At 45.6% G+C, this 16,061-nt stretch overlaps 1 protein-coding gene and 1 non-coding gene across 2 annotated transcripts in view; both read left to right on the top strand.

Annotated features, from left to right (window-relative positions):
- Positions 1 to 16,061, top strand: part of FBXW8 (F-box and WD repeat domain containing 8) — a 204,909-nt gene that overhangs the window by 23,434 nt on the left and 165,414 nt on the right. Inside the window, exons 2-3 of the mRNA XM_038762758.1 lie at positions 3,023 to 3,127; positions 14,693 to 14,857. Of these exons, the coding sequence (XP_038618686.1) occupies positions 3,023 to 3,127; positions 14,693 to 14,857 (270 nt within the window). The remainder of the gene's footprint in view (positions 1 to 3,022; positions 3,128 to 14,692; positions 14,858 to 16,061) is intronic.
- TRNAI-AAU lies at positions 12,731 to 12,804 on the top strand. The gene has a single exon. It is a non-coding gene; the product is annotated as a tRNA-Ile (tRNA).

The raw sequence follows: 16,061 nt of genomic DNA, 5'->3' as shown, positions 1-16,061 counted from the left end.
AGTCAGGATTCGAACCCATGACCTCCGACTAAAAAGTCCGTGCTCTTTCCACTGAGCCACGCTGCTTCTCACTGATTTGAGCCCCTTTTAGACTGCGAGCCCACTGTTGGGTAGGGACCGTCTCTATATGTTGCCAACTTGTACTTCCCAAGCGCTTAGTACAGTGCTCTGCACACAGTGAGCGCTCAATAAATACGATTGATGATGATGATTTCTTGATTTATTGCTGATTTATTGAGCACTTACTGTGTGCAGAGCACTGTACTAAGCGCTTGGAAAGTACAATTCGGCAACAGATGGAGACAGTCCCTCTGCAACAACGGGCTCGGAGTCTTGGGAGAGTCCGATACAGCAGAATTATGTTCCCCGCCCATAACGAGCTTACAGAAGAGTCCCGGGCTTCAGTCGTGTCCAATAGGTAGTATTTATTGAGCACTTCCTGTGTCAGAGCATTGTACTGAGCGCCTGTCTGAGGAATATGTAGAAGCAGCGTGGCTCAGTGGAAAGAGCCCGGGCTTTGGAGTCAGAGGTCATGGGTTCGAATGCCGACTCCGCCACATGTCTGCTGTGTGACCTGGGGCAAGTCACTTAACTTCTCTGAGCCTCAGTGACCTCATCTGTAAAATGGGGATTAAGAGTGTGAGCCCCACATGGGACAACCTGATCACTTTGTATCTCCCCCAGTGCTTAGAACAGTGCTTTGCACATAGTAAGCGCTTAACAAATGCCAACATTATTATTATTATTATGTATATATGTTTGTACGTATTTATTACTCTTTATTTTATTTGTACCTACTTATTCTATTTATTTTATTTTGTTAACATGTTTTGTTTTGTTGTCTGTCTCCCCCTTCTAGACTGTGAGCCCGCTGTTGGGTAGGGACCGTCTCTAGATGTTGCCGACCTGGACTTCCCAAGCGCTTAGTACAGTGCTCTGCACACAGTAAGCGCTCAATAAATACGAATGAATGAATGAATACATATTTACATTTCTATTTATTTTTATTAATGATGTGTATCTCTAATTCTGTTTATTTATATTGATGCTTTCGATGCCTCTTTACTTGTTTTGATGCCAGTCTCCCCCTTTCTCTGTGAGCCCGTCGTGGGCAGGGATTGTCTCTATTTGTTCCCAAGCGCTTTGTACAGTGCCCGGCACACAGTAAGCGCTCAATAAATACGATTGAATGAATGAATGAATACATATTTATAATTCTATTTATTTTTATTAATGATGTGTATCTCTAATTCTGTTTAGTTATATTGATGCTATCAATGCCTGTTTACTTGTTTTGATGCCAATCTCCCCCTTTCTAGCCTGTGAGCCCATCGTGGGCAGGGATTGTCTCTATTTGTTCCCAAGCGCTTTGTACAGTGCCCGGCACACAGTAAGCGCTCAATAAATACGATTGAATGAATGAATGAATACATATTTATAATTCTATTTATTTTTATCAATGGTGTGTATCTCTAAATCTGTTTATTTATATTGATGCTATTGATGTCTGTTTACTTGTTTTGATGCCAATCTCCCCCTTTCTAGCCTGTGAGCCCGTCGTGGGCAGAGATTGTCTCTATTTGTTCCCAAGCGCTTTGTACAGTGCCCGGCACACAGTAAGCGCTCAATAAATACGATTGAATGAATGAATGAATACATATTTATAATTCTATTTATTTTTATTAATGATGTGTATCTCTAATTCTGTTTATATTGATGCCATCGATGCCTGTTTACTTGTTTTGATGCCAATCGCCCCCTTTCTAGCCTGTGAGCCTGTTGTGGGCAGGGATTGTTTCTATTTGTTCCCAAGCGCTTTGTACAGTGCCCGGCACACAGTAAGTGCTCAATAAATGCGATTGAATGTATGAATGAATGCATATTTATAATTCTATTTATTTTTATTAATGATGTGTATCTATTATTCTGTTTATTTATATTGATGCTATTGATGCCTGTTTACTTGTTTTGATGCCAATCTCCCCCTTTCTAGCCTATGAGCCCGTCGTGGGCAGGGATTGTCTATATTTGTTCCCAAGCGCTTTGTACGGTGCCCGGCACACAGCGCTCAATAAATACGATTGAATGAATGAATGAATACATATTTATAATTCTATTTATTTTTATTAATGATGTGTATCTCTAATTCTGTTTATTTATATTGATGCTATCGATGCCTGTTTACTTGTTTTGATGCCAATCTCCCCCTTTCTAGCCTGTGAGCCCGTTGTGGGCAGGGATTGTTTCTATTTGTTCCCAAGCGCTTTGTACAGTGCCCGGCACACAGTAAGCGCTCAATAAATACGACTGAATGAATGAATGAATGCATATAATTCTATTTATTTTTATTAGTGATGTGTATCTGTAATTCTGTTTATTTATATTGATGCTATCGATGCCTGTTTACTTGTTTTGATGCCAATCTCCCCCTTTCTAGCCTGTGAGCCCGTCGTGGGCAGGGATTGTTTCTATTTGTTCCCAAGCGCTTTGTACAGTGCCCGGCACACAGTAAGCGCTCAATAAATACGATTGAATGAATGAATGAATACATATTTATAATTCTATTTATTTTTATTAATGATGTGTATCTCTAATTCTGTTTATTTATATTGATGCTATTGATGCCTGTTTACTTGTTTTGATGCCAATCTCCCCCTTTCTAGCCTATGAGCCCGTCGTGGGCAGGGATTGTCTATATTTGTTCCCAAGCGCTTTGTACAGTGCCCGGCACACAGTAAGCGCTCAATAAATACGACTGAATGAATGAATGAATGCATATAATTCTATTTATTTTTATTAGTGATGTGTATCTGTAATTCTGTTTATTTATATTGATGCTATCGATGCCTGTTTACTTGTTTTGATGCCAATCTCCCCCTTTCTAGCCTGTGAGCCCGTCGTGGGCAGGCATTGTCTGTATTTGTTCCCAAGCGCTTTGTACAGTGCCTGGCACACAGTGAGCGCTCAATAAATACGATCGAGTGAATGGTTTTTCTAACGCTCTTCTCTTTCCCCTCCCCAGAATGAAATCAACGAGGTGCCCTTCTTCGACGTCCAGCTGCCGTACGAACTGGCCCTAAAAATATTCCGCTACCTGGGCAGGGCCGACCTGGGAAGGTGCGCCCAGGTAAGCTTCGCTTCCGCCTCTCCCGATCCGCTGCTGCCCGAGGGGACCGCATCCGTCCGCGGATCACCAATCGTATTTATTGAGCGCTTCCTGTGTGCAGAGCACTGTACTAAGCGCTTGGGAAGTACAAGTTGGCAACATATAGAGACAGTCCCTACCCAACAGTGGGCTCACAGTCTAAAAGATGGGGTGGAGGAGCCCTGGACACCAGACGTTTTGGTTTTTATTTTGATTCCTTACTCCCCAGAGGTTCACGTTGACTTCTTCTAACTTCTTCTAACTTCTTAGTACAGTGCTAAGCGCTTAGTACAGTGCTCTGCACACAGTAAGCACTCAATAAATACGATTGGTTGATTCTAACTCTCTGTGTCTCTAAAGCGGAGCAGATTGGGCCCGACCCCTCCTGACTGTAAGGTCGTCGTTGGGCAGGGCACGTGCCGACTCTTGTTGCATCGGACTGGCCCAAGCATTTAGTACAGTCCTCGACACTTGGGAAGCGCTCAATAAATGCCGTCGATTGATTAAATAAGGGCATTGCCTCGGGAAAAATGAGAAGCAGCAGGGCCTATTGGACTTTTAGACTGTGAGCCCACTGTTGGGTAGGGACTGTCTCTATATGTTGCCACCATGTACTTCCCAAGCGCTTAGTACAGTGCTCTGCACACAGAAAGCGCTCAATAAATACGATTGATGATGATGATGATGATATTGGAAAGGGCCTAGGCTCGGGAGTCATTGGGAAGCGCTCAATAAATACCATCGATTGATTAAATAAGGACATTGCCCCGGGACAAATGAGAAGCAGCAGGGCCTATTGGAAAGAGCCGAGGCTCGGGAGTCAGAAGGACTTGGGTTCTAATCCCGCTCCGCCACTTGTCTGCGTGGGACCTTGGGCAATTTGCTTCACTTCTCTGGGCCTCAGTGCCCTCATCTGCAAAATGGGGATGAAGACTGTGGGCCCCATCAGTCAAATCAATCAAATGTATTTCTTAAGCTCTTACCGTGTGCAGCACACTGTACTAAACACTTGGGAGAGTACGCTTTAAAATAGAACAGACATATTCCCTGCCCATAGTGAGCTTACGGTTAGAGAAGCAGCGTGTCATAGTGGAAAGAGCCTGGGCTTGGGAGTCAGAGGTCGTGGGTTCTAATCCCGGCTCTGCCACTGACCGGCTGAGTGACTTTGGGCAAGTCACTTCACTTCTCTTAGAGAAGCAGCGTGGCTCAGTGGAAAGAGCCCGGGCTTTGGAGTCAGAGGTCAGGGGTTCAAACCCTGGCTCCGCCAATTGTTAGCTGTGTGACTTTGGGCAAGTCACTTCACTTCTCTGTGCCTCAGTTACCTCATCTGTAAAATGGGGATTAAGACTGTGAGCCCCCCATGGGACAACCTGATCACCTTGTAACCTCCCCAGCGCTTAGAACAGTGCGTTGCACATAGTAAGTGCTTAATAAATGCCATCATCATTATTATTATTATTATTTTTCTCTGGGCCTCAGTTCCCTCATCTGGAAAACGGGGATGAAGACTGTGAGCCCCACGTGGGACAACCTGATGACCTTGTATCTACCCCAGTGCTTAGAGCAGTGCTCGGCACATAGTAAGCACTTACCAAATGCCATCGTTATTATTCTTATTCGAGGGGGAAACAGGCAGGAATATTAGTAAATGAAAGACAGATCTAGACATAAATGTTGTGGGGCTCGGCAGGGGGATGAATAAAGGGAGCGAGTCAAAGTGACGCGGAAGGGAGGGGGAGTAGAGGAAAAGCGGGGCTTAGTCTGGGAAGGCCTCTTGGAGGAGATGGGCCTTCAGGAAGGCTTTGAAGGGAGGGAGAGGCATTGTCTGGGGGATTTGAGGAGGGAGGGCGTTCCGGGCCAGAGGCAGAGGTCAGCGGTGAGACAGACGAGATCAGGGAATGATCAATCAATCAATCAATCGTATTTATTGAGCGCTTACTGTGTGCAGAGCACTGTACTAAGCGCTTGGGAAGTACAAGTTGGCAACACATAGAGACAGTCCCTACCCAACAGTGGGCTCACAGTCTAAAAGGGGGAGACAGAGAACAAAACCAAACATACTAGCAAAATAAAATATAATAGATATGTACAAGTAAAATAAATAGAGTAATATATATGCACAAACATCTATCCATACATACAGGTGCTGTGGGGAAGGGAAGGAGGTAAGATGGGGGGATGGAGAAGGGGACGAGGGGGAGAGGAAGGAAGGGGGTCAGTCTGGGAAGGCCTCCTGGAGGAGGTGAGCTCTCAGTAGGGCCTTGAAGGGAGGAAGAGAACAGTGAGTAGGTTGGCATCAGTGGAGAAAAGACGCAAGGTGATTGAAGGGCAAGGGGCTGGACGGCTTTAAAGCCGCTGGTGAGGGGTTTCTGTTTGATGCGGAGGTGGATGGGCAACCCCCGGAGGGTCTTGAGGTGTGGAGAAAAGTGGACTGAACGTTTTTGTAGAAAAATGACGCGGGCAGCAGAGTGAAGTAGGGACTGGAATGGGGAGAGACATTGGACAGCGAGGCGGCTGATACAGTAATCAAGGCGGGAGAGCTTGGATTAATGTGTGACATGGACTGGGTCCAACCCGATTAGCTTGTAATTCCCCCAGCGTTTAAGCAGCAGGCTCTAGTGGCTACAGCCCGGCGCTGGGAGTCAGAAAGTCACCGCTTCTGATCCCAGCTCCGCCACTTTTCCGCTGAGTGACCTTGGGCAAGTCACTTCACTTCTCTGGGCCTCAGTTCCCTCATCTGGAAAATCAATCAATCAATCAATCGTATTTATTGAGCGCTTACTATGTGCAGAGCACTGTACTAAGCGCTTAGCTTAGCTTAGGCAATCACCTGGGGATTTCGGGAAAACTGGGCCAGTTGTGGAAAACTGGCATAGCCAACGGTGCCAGTGCCCTTGGAGAAAACCTGTTTGCTGAGCTCTTTTGGCCAAATGGGTAAGCGACGGGCGGGCGGTTTAATTAGGCCAGCGGGCCGCTCTGGCCTAATTCCTTCCTCTCCCCCTCGTCCCCCTCTCCATCCCCCCCATCTTACCTCCTTCCCTTCCCCACAGCACCTGTATATATGGATATATGTTTGTACATAGTTATTACTCTATTTATTTATTTATTTATTTATTTTACTTGTCCATATCTATTCTATTTATTTGATTTTGTTAGTATGTTTGGTTTTGTTCTCTGTCTCCCCCTTTTAGACTGTGAGCCCACTGTCGGGTAGGGACTGTCTCTACGTGTTGCCAATTTGTACTTCCCAAGCGCTTAGTACAGTGCTCTGCACATAGTAAGCGCTCAATAAATACGATTGATGATGATTTGTTCTGACGATTGTGACACCTGTCTACATGTTTTATTTCGTTGTCTGTCTCCCCCTTCTAGATTGTGAGCCCGTTGTTGGGTAGGGACCGTCTCTATATGTTGCCGACTTGTACTTCCCAAGCGCTTAGTACAGTGCTCTGCACACAGTCAACGCTCAATAAATACGATTGAATGAATGAATGAATGAATATATACATATATATGTATATATGTTTGTACATGTAATAATAATAATGGCATTTATTAAGCGCTTACTATGTGCAAAGCACTGTTCTAAGCCTTGGGGGAGATACAAGGTGATCAGGTTGTCCCTGGTGGGGCCCACAGTCTTAATCCTCATTTTACAGATGAGGGAACTGAGGCCCAGGGAAGTGAAGTGACTTGCCCAAAGTCACACAGCTGACAATTGGCAGAGCCGAGATTTGAACCCATGACCTCTGACTCCAAAGCCCGGGCTCTTTCCACTGAGCCACCCCACTTCTCTGATCGTCTTATCATCGTCCCTCCTCGGCCAGCTGACCCGGGGATGGACTGTCTCTATATGTTGCCAAGTTGTACTTCCCAAGCGCTTAGTGCAGTGCTCTGCACACAGTAAGCGCTCAATAAATATGATTGATTGATTGATTGATGGGGGCAGGGAGCGGGAGGGAGAATCCCCGACGAAACAAGTGAAATTCTCCAATGCCCTGCTATGGGACAAGGAAGATTCAGATGCTGGTGGTATCAAATATTTCTTTCTGCATCAGATATTTAAGAGACATCTATAAGACTGTGTTGAAAATACCATTGAGACTTTTTCCTCTTGGCTGGGTCATCACAACACCATGTTAGGAAATATCTGATGGGTGTTAACAACCATTGGAAAACGTTTAGTACATATTTACTATTCTTTTTATTTTGTTAATGATGTGCATCTAGCTTTAATTCTATTTGTTCTGACGATTGTGACACCTGTCTACGTGTTTTGTTTCGTTGTCTGTCTCCCCCTTCTAGATTGTGAGCCCGTTGTTGGGTAGGGACCGTCTCTATATGTTTCCGACTTGGACTTCCCAAGCGCTTAGTACAGTGCTCTGCACACAGTCAACGCTCAATAAATACGATTGAATGAATGAATGAATATATACATATATATGTATATATGTTTGTACATATAATAATAATAATAATGGCATTTATTAAGCGCTTACTATATGCAAAGCACTGTTCTAAGCGCTGGGGGAGATACAAGGTGATCAGGTTGTCCCTGGTGGGGCACAAAGTCTTAATCCTCATTTTACAGATGAGGGAACTGAGGCCCAGGGAAGTGAAGTGACTTGCCCAAAGTCACACAGCTGACAACTGGCGGAGCTGGGATTTGAACCCATGACCTCTGACTCCAAAGCCCGGGCTCTTTCCTACTGAGCCCCACTGCTTCTCTAATAACATAATAACATATTTATTACATATCTAATCATCATCATCAATCGTATTTATTGAGCGCTTACTGTGTGCAGAGTACTGTACTAAGCGCTTGGGAAGTACAAATTGGCAACATATAGAGACAGTCCCCACCCAACAGTGGGCTCACAGTCTAAAAGGGGGAAACAGAGAACAAAACCAAACATACTAACAAAATAAAATAAATAGAATAGATATGTACAAGTAAAATAAATAAATAGATAAATAAATAGAGTAATAAATATGTACAAACATCTATCCATATATACAGGTGCTGTGGGGAAGGGAAGGAGGTAAGATGGGGGGGATGGAGAGGGGGCCGAGGGGGGAGAGGAAGGAAGGGGCTCAGTCTGGGAAGGCCTCCTGGAGGAGGTGAGCTCTCAGCAGGGCCTTGAAGGGAGGAAGAGAGCTAGCTCTGCGGATGGACAGAGGGAGGGCATTCCAGGCCCGGGGGATGATATCTAATAACGTCTAACATATTTATGACTCTATTTTACTTGTACATATCTATTCTATTTATTTTATTTTGCTACTATGTTTGGTTTTGTTGTCTGTCTCCCCCTTCTAGCCTGTGAGCCCACTGTTGGGTAGGGACCGTCTCTAGATGTTGCCAACTTGGACTTCCGAAGCGCTGAGTCCAGTGCTCTGCACACAGTAAGCGCTCAATAAATACGATTGATTGATTGATTGATTGAACAAAGGTCCGTCCTTTTCCAGAGCGCCGTCTGGAGTGGTGCGATTAAAGGGGTCCCGAGCCAGCGGCCGGGCCCCGACGCATTCCCGAGCCGCGGTCATTAGCAGCTCTCTGCAGCTGCGGCCCCTTCGGTGGAGTTGGTCCTGGGGAGGAAACCTAGGAAAACCGCCAAATCCGCCCGCTTTGGAACGGGAAGACCCCAGTTCAACCCCGCGGAAAAGTCGGGCGGTCACCTCACGGGGCCCGTCCCGGGTTTGCGAAAGCGGGAGGAGAATAATAATAATTGTGGTGTCCGTTCAGCGGTTCCTGCGTGCTGAGCACGGACTTCTCTGTGCCTCAGTTAACTCATCTGTAAAATAGGGATTGAGACTGTGAGCCCCCGTGGGACAACCTGATCACCCTGTATCCTCCCCAGCGCTTAGAACAGTGCTTTGCACATAGTAAGCGCTTAACAAATGTCATTATTATTATTATTATTATTACTAGAAGTGTGGCTCAAAGAGAAGCAGCGTGGCCCGGGCTTTGGAGTCAGAGGCCATGGGTTCAAATCCCGGCTCCGCCAATTGTCAGCTGGGTGACTTGGGGCAAGTCACTTCACTTCTCTGGGACTCAGTTCCCTCATCTGTAAAATGGGGATTAAGACTGAGCCCCAAGTGGGACAACCTGATCACGTTGTATCCTCCCCAGCACTTAGAACAGTGCTTTGCACATAGTAAGTGCTTAACAAATGTCATCATTATTATTATTATTATTATTACTAGCAGCGTGGCTCAAAGAGAAACAGCATGGCTCAGTGGAAAGAGCCCGGGTTTTGGAGTCAGAGGTCACGGGTTCAAATCCTGGCTCCGCCAATTGTCAGCTGTGTGACTTTGGGCAAGTCACTTAACTTCCCTGGGCCTCAATTACCTCATCTGTAAAATGGAGATTATGATTGTGAACCCCACATGGGACAACCTGATCACCTTTTAACCTCCCCAGCGCTTAGAACAGTGCTTTGCACATAATAATAATAATAATGATGGCATTTATTAAGCGCTTACTGTGTGCAAAGCACTGTTATAAGCGCTGGGGGGGGGGTTACAAGGTGATCAGGGTGTCCCACAGGGGGGCTCACAGTCTTAATTTCCCATTTTACAGATGAGGGAACTGAGGCCCAGAGAAGTTAAGTGACTTGCCCAAAGTCACATAGCTGACAATTGGCAGAGCTGGGATTTGAACTCATGACGTCTGACTCCGAGGCCCGGGCTCTTTTCCATACTTGTAAAGTGCTCAACAATAATAATAATAATAATAATAATAATAATAATAATAATAATAATAATAGCATTTATTAAGCATTTATTAGTAAGCGCTTAATAAAAATAGCATTTATTAAGCATTTATTAGTAAGCGCTTAATAAAAATGCCATTATTATTATTATTATTATTGTTATTCTCTGGGACTCAGTTACCTCATCTGTAAAATGGGGATTAAGACAGAGCTCCAAGTGGGACAACCTGATCACCTTGTATCCTCCTCAGCTCTTAGAACAGTGCTTTGCACATAGTAAGCGCTTTACAAATGCCATCATTATTATTATTATCACTACTAAGCGCTGGGGTGGATACAAGCACGTCGGATCGGACGCAGCCCCTGTCCCATGTGGGACTCAAAGCCTCAGTCCCCATTTTAGAGATGAGGGAACTGAGGCCCAGAGAAGTGAAGCGACTTGCCCAGGGTCACCCAGCAGACAAGTGGGGGAGCGGGGATTAGAACCCAAGACCTTCCGACTCCCATGCCCGGGCTGTAGCCACAACGCCGTGATGCTTCTCTGTCATCTACCCGTCGGGGTGATTTTTGAAAATCTTCACTTCGGGGTACCCTAGCATTGACGCTTAGAAACGACAATATTCTTAGAAAGCAAATCCCCTGCGGAACAGAGACTGTATCCAACCCGATTATCCCGTATCAACAGCAGAGCTTGGCACGGAATAAGCGCGTAAGGAGTTAGAACAGTGCTTAGCACATAGTAAGCGCTTAACAAATACCATCACCGTCATCATTATTATTACCGTAGTTAGTATAACAACTCGCCCGATAAGCCTTTCATTGCAGGGATTGTATTCCTGAAGAGCTCGATTTCGGAGGACGATCGCGTTCACATCCATCCGTGGTATTTATTGAGCGCTTATTGTGTACTAAGCGCTACGGATTGTACAGCACCTCAGAGGTGGTAGATATGTTCCCTGCGCACGAGGAATTTACAGTCTAGAGGGGGAGAAAGACATAAATATTTTTTTTTGATTGCATTTATTAAGCGCTCACTATGTGCAAAGCACTGTTCTAAGCGCTGGGGAGCTTCCAAGGTGATCAGGTTGTCCCACGGGGGGCTCACAGTCTTAATCCTCATTTTGCAATCAATCAATCAATCAATCGTATTTATTGAGCGCTTACTGTGTGCAGAGCACTGTACTAAGCGCTTGGGAAGTACACGATGGCAACATATAGAGACGGTCCCTACCCAACAGCGGACTCACAGTCTAGAAGGGGGAGACAGAGAACAAAACAAAATGTATTAATATTTATTAAGCGCTTAGTATGTGCAAAGCACTGTTCATTCATTCAGTCGTATTTATTGAGTGCTTACTGTGTGCAGAGCACTGTACTAAGCGCAAGTTGGCAACATATACAGTCCCTACCCAACAGTGGGCTCACAGTCTAAAATCAATCAATCGTACTTATTGAGCGCTTTACTATGTGCAGAGCACTGTACTAAGTGCTTGGGAAGTACAAGTTGGCAACATATAGAGACGGACAACAAAACAATACATGTGGACAGGGGACGATGAAACCATTATGGAGCCGAGGCATAGAGAAATTAAGTGACTTGCCCAAATTTGAGTAAATCGATCGTGGATTTGGACAGAACTGCTGCGGGGCTGAGGGTGGGGAGAGAATATCAAGTAGTTCACGGCAACGGATCCATCCATTCATTCATTCGATTGTATTTATTGAGCGCTTACTGGGTGCAGGGCACCGTACTAAGCGCTTGGAAAGTACAATTCAGCAATAAAGAGAGACATTCCCTGCCCGCACCGGACGGATCCAAGCGCTTAGGCGATGCGGAAGGCAGAGGGAGGAGGAAAAATGAGGGTTTAATTGGGGAAGGCTTCTTGGAGGAGGTGGGATTTTATTATATCTTGGAAGGTGGGATGATTTGCTGTATAAGTGGGGTCGGAAGGGCGTTCCAGGCCAGAGGGGGGATGTTAGAGAGTGGTCGGCAGCGAGAGAGACGAGATTGAGGGACACGGAGTAGGTTGGCATTAGAAGCGCCGAGTATGTGTGCCGGGTCGGAGTAGGAAATAATAATAATAATAATGATAATAATGGTATTTGATAAGTGCTTACTATGTGCAAAGCACTGTTCTAAGGGCTGGGGAGGTTACAGGGTGATCAGGTTGTCCCACGGGGGGCTCACAGTTTTAATCCCATTTTACGCAGCGTGACTTAGTGGAAAGAGCCCGGGCTTGGGAGGACGTGGGTTCTAATCCCGGCTCCGCCGCTTGTCAGCTGTGTGACTTTGGGCAAGTCACTCAATAATAATGATGGCATTTGTTAAGCGCTTACTATGTGCAAAGCACTGTTCTAAGCGCTGGGGAGGTTACAAGGTGATCAGGTTGTCCCATGTGGGGCTCACAGTCTTAATCCCCATTTTACAGGTGAGGTAACTGAGGCACAGAGAAGTGAAGTGGCTTGCCCAAAGTCCCGCAGCTGACAATTGGCAGAGCTGGGATTTGAACCCATTACCTCCCACTCCAAAGCCCGGGCTCTTTTCCACTGAGCCACGCTGTTTCTCATGGATCGTGTCCACCCCGATTATTTTGCACGTACCCCAGCGCTTAGTACGCCGCCCGGCTCATAGGAGGCGATTATGTTGCCAACTTGTACTTCCCAAGCGCTTAGTCCAGTGCTCTGCACACAGTAAGCGCTCAATAAATACGATTGATTGATTGATTGATTGATTAACAAATACCATATAAAAAGCCCCCAAACCCCAACAACTCCAAAAAAACCCGAGTTTCCAGTCTGCAGCAGTCCCGGATTGTGCTCTCCGTCTCTGACTCGCGAGATCACTTCACTCTCAAATATCATTTTACGTGGAGGCCGGTTAGCTCAGTTGGTTAGAGCGTGGTGCTAATAACGCCAAGGTCGCGGGTTTGATCCCCGTACGAGCCATTGGAATTTCGATCCATTTTCTTTTAGACTGTGAGCCCACTGTTGGGTAGGGACTGTCTCTATATGTTGCCAATTTGTACTTCCCAAGCGCTTAGTACAGTGCTCTGCACATAGTAAGCGCTCAATAAATACGATTGATGATGATTGATGATGATCATTTTGCCGCCTGCCAAGAGGAGAAGCTAATTCCCTCCGTCGGGTTTCAAGATCCTGTCAAAGAAAGGACGAGGCAACTTTCAAAATTCAGCCCGTCGCCCACATTTGCATCCTTCACGTTTCACACTTGGGCCCTCCCGGCTGCGCCCATCGATAAGTCGGGCTTCGATTCGACGCGGAAATTCCCCAAGATGCGGCCTCATTCAGCGTCCCTCTTGGCAGAGCATCATCATCATCATCAATCGTATTTATTGAGTGCTTACTGTGTGCAGAGCACTGTACTAAGCGCTTGGGAAGTACAAATTGGCAACATATAGAGACAGTCCCTACCCAACAGTGGGCTCACAGTCTAAAAGGGGGAGACAGAACCAAACATACTAACAAAATAAAATAAATAGAATAGATATGTACAAGTAAAATAAATAAATAGAGTAATAAATATGTACAAACATATATACATATATATCATCATCATCAATCGTATTTATTGAGCGCTTACTATGTGCAGAGCACGGTACTAAGCGCTTGGGAAGTACAAATTGGCAACATATAGAGACAGTCCCTACCCAACATTGGGCTCCCAGTCTAAAAGGGGGAGACAGAGAACAAAACCAAACATACTAACAAAATAAAATAAATTGAATAGATATGTACAAGTAAAATACATAAATAAATAAGTAGAGTAATAAATATGTAATAAATACATATATACAGGTGCTGTGGGGAAGGGAAGGAGGTAGGATGGGGGGATGGAGAGGGGGACGAGGGGGAGAGGAAGGAAGGGGCTCAGTCTGGGAAGGCCTCCTTCCAGCAACCCGCAGACATCGCGCTTTTCTTTTTTTATTTAATTTTGTTCGGCGCCGAGCATTGTGCTAATTGAGGCACGATGCGGCGCCGTCAATCCAGGGCCGAATGGAGGTGTTGATTGACTTTGGCCGGCAGCGGGGCTTCGGAAAATGCGGAATTTGACATCATCATCATCATCAATCGTATTTATTGAGCGCTTACTATGTGCAGAGCACTGTACTAAGCGCTTGGGAAGTACAAATTGGCAACATCTAGAGACGGTCCCTACCCAACAGTGGGCTCCCAGTCTAAAAGGGGGAGACAAAACCAAACATACTAACAAAATAAAATAAATAGAATAGATATGTACAAGTAAAATAAATAAATAGAGTAATAAATATGTACAAACATCTATCCATATATACAGGTGCTGTGGGGAAGGGAAGGAGGTAGGATGGGGGGATGGAGAGGGGGATGAGGGGGAGAGGAAGGAAGGGGCTCAGTCTGGGAAGGCCTCCTTCCAGCAACCCGCAGACATCGCGCTTTTCTTTTTTTGTTTAATTTTGTTCGGCACCGAGCGTTGTGCTAATTGAGGCACGATGCGGCGCTGTCAGTGCAGGGCCAAATCGAGGCGTTGATTGACTTTGGCTGGCAGCGGGGCTTCGGAAAATGCGGAATTTGACATCATCATCATCATCAATCGTATTGAGCGCTTACTATGTGCAGAGCACTGTACTAAGCGCTTGGGAAGTACAAATTGGCAACATCTAGAGACGGTCCCTACCCAACAGTGGGCTCACAGTCTAAAAGGGGGAGACAGAGAACTAAACCAAACATACTAACAAAATAAAATAAATAGAATAGATATGTACAAGTAAAATAAATAAATAAATAGAGTAATAAATATGTACAAACATATACATTTCCTCCCCTTGGGCTTTCTTAGGTGAGCAGGACGTGGAAGGTTCTCTCAGAAGACGAAGTGCTGTGGTACAGGTTGTGCCAACAGGAAGGGTACCTTCCGGAGACCGGAATCTCCGATCGTTCCCGCTGGAAACTTGCCTTCCAAGACTCCCAAGCCAAGGAACGCACCCTCAGAAGCAACTGGAAGGTAAACGGCGTTCCGTCTGTTCATTCATTCAGTCAGTCTTATTTATTGAGCACTTCCTATTACTACTACTACTACTAATAATAAAAATGGCATTTATTAAGCTCTTACTATGTGCAGAGCACTGTTCTAAGTGCTGGGGAATTTACAAGGTGATCAGGTTGTCCCACGGGGGGCTCACGGTCTTCATCCCCATTTTACAGAAGAGGCCCAGAGAAGTTTAAGTGACTTGCCCAAAGTCACACAGTTGACAAGTGGTGGAGCCGGGATTTGAACCCATGACCTCTGACTTCAAAGCCCGTGCTTTTTCCACTGAGCCACGCTGCTTCTCTATATGTTGCCATCTTGTACTTCCCAAGCGCTTAGTCCAGTGCTCTGCACACAGTAAGCGCTCAATAAATACGATTGATTGATTGATTAGTAATAATGGCATTTGTTAAGTGCTTAGTATGTGCCAAGCACTGTACTAAGCACTGGGGTAATAATAATAATAATAATCATAATCAATCAATCAATCGTATTTATTGAGCGCTTACTGTGTGCAAAGCACTGTACTAAGCGCTTGGGAACATATAGAGACAGTCCCTACCCAACAGTGGGCTCACAGTCTAAAAGGGGGCATGGCATAATGGCATTTGTTAAGCACTTACTATGTGCAAAGCACTGTTCTAAGCGCTGGGGAGGTGACAAGGTGATCAGGTTGTCCCACAGGGGGCTCACAGTCTTAATCTCCATTTTACAGATGAGGTAACGGAGGCACAGAGAGGTTAAGTGACTTGCCCAAAGTCACGCAGCTGACAATTGGCGGAGCCGGGATTTGAACCCATGACCTCTGACTCCAAAGCCCAGGCTCTTTCCACCGGGCCACGATAATAATAATGGCATTTATTAAGCGCTTACTATGTGCCAAGCACTGTTCTAAGCGCTGGGGTAATGCAAGATAATCACATTGTCTCATGTTGGGTTCACAGTCTTCATCCCCATTTTACAGATGAGGTCACTGAGGCCCAGAGAAGTGAAGTGACTTTCATTCAATCGTATTTATTGAGCGCTTACTGTGTGCAGAGCACTGTACTAAGCGCTTGGGAAGTACAAGTTGGCACATATAGAGACGGTCCCTACCCAACAGTGGGCTCACAGTCTAGAAGATTGCCCGAAGTCACACAGCTGACAGGTGACGGAGCCAGGATTAGAACCCACAACCCCT

Source organism: Tachyglossus aculeatus, chromosome 21, assembly GCF_015852505.1.
Source record: "Tachyglossus aculeatus isolate mTacAcu1 chromosome 21, mTacAcu1.pri, whole genome shotgun sequence".
Classification (NCBI taxonomy): Eukaryota; Metazoa; Chordata; class Mammalia; order Monotremata; family Tachyglossidae; genus Tachyglossus; species Tachyglossus aculeatus.
Note: the sequence above shows the minus strand (reverse complement) of the source record. Positions and strands in the feature narration are given on the sequence as shown.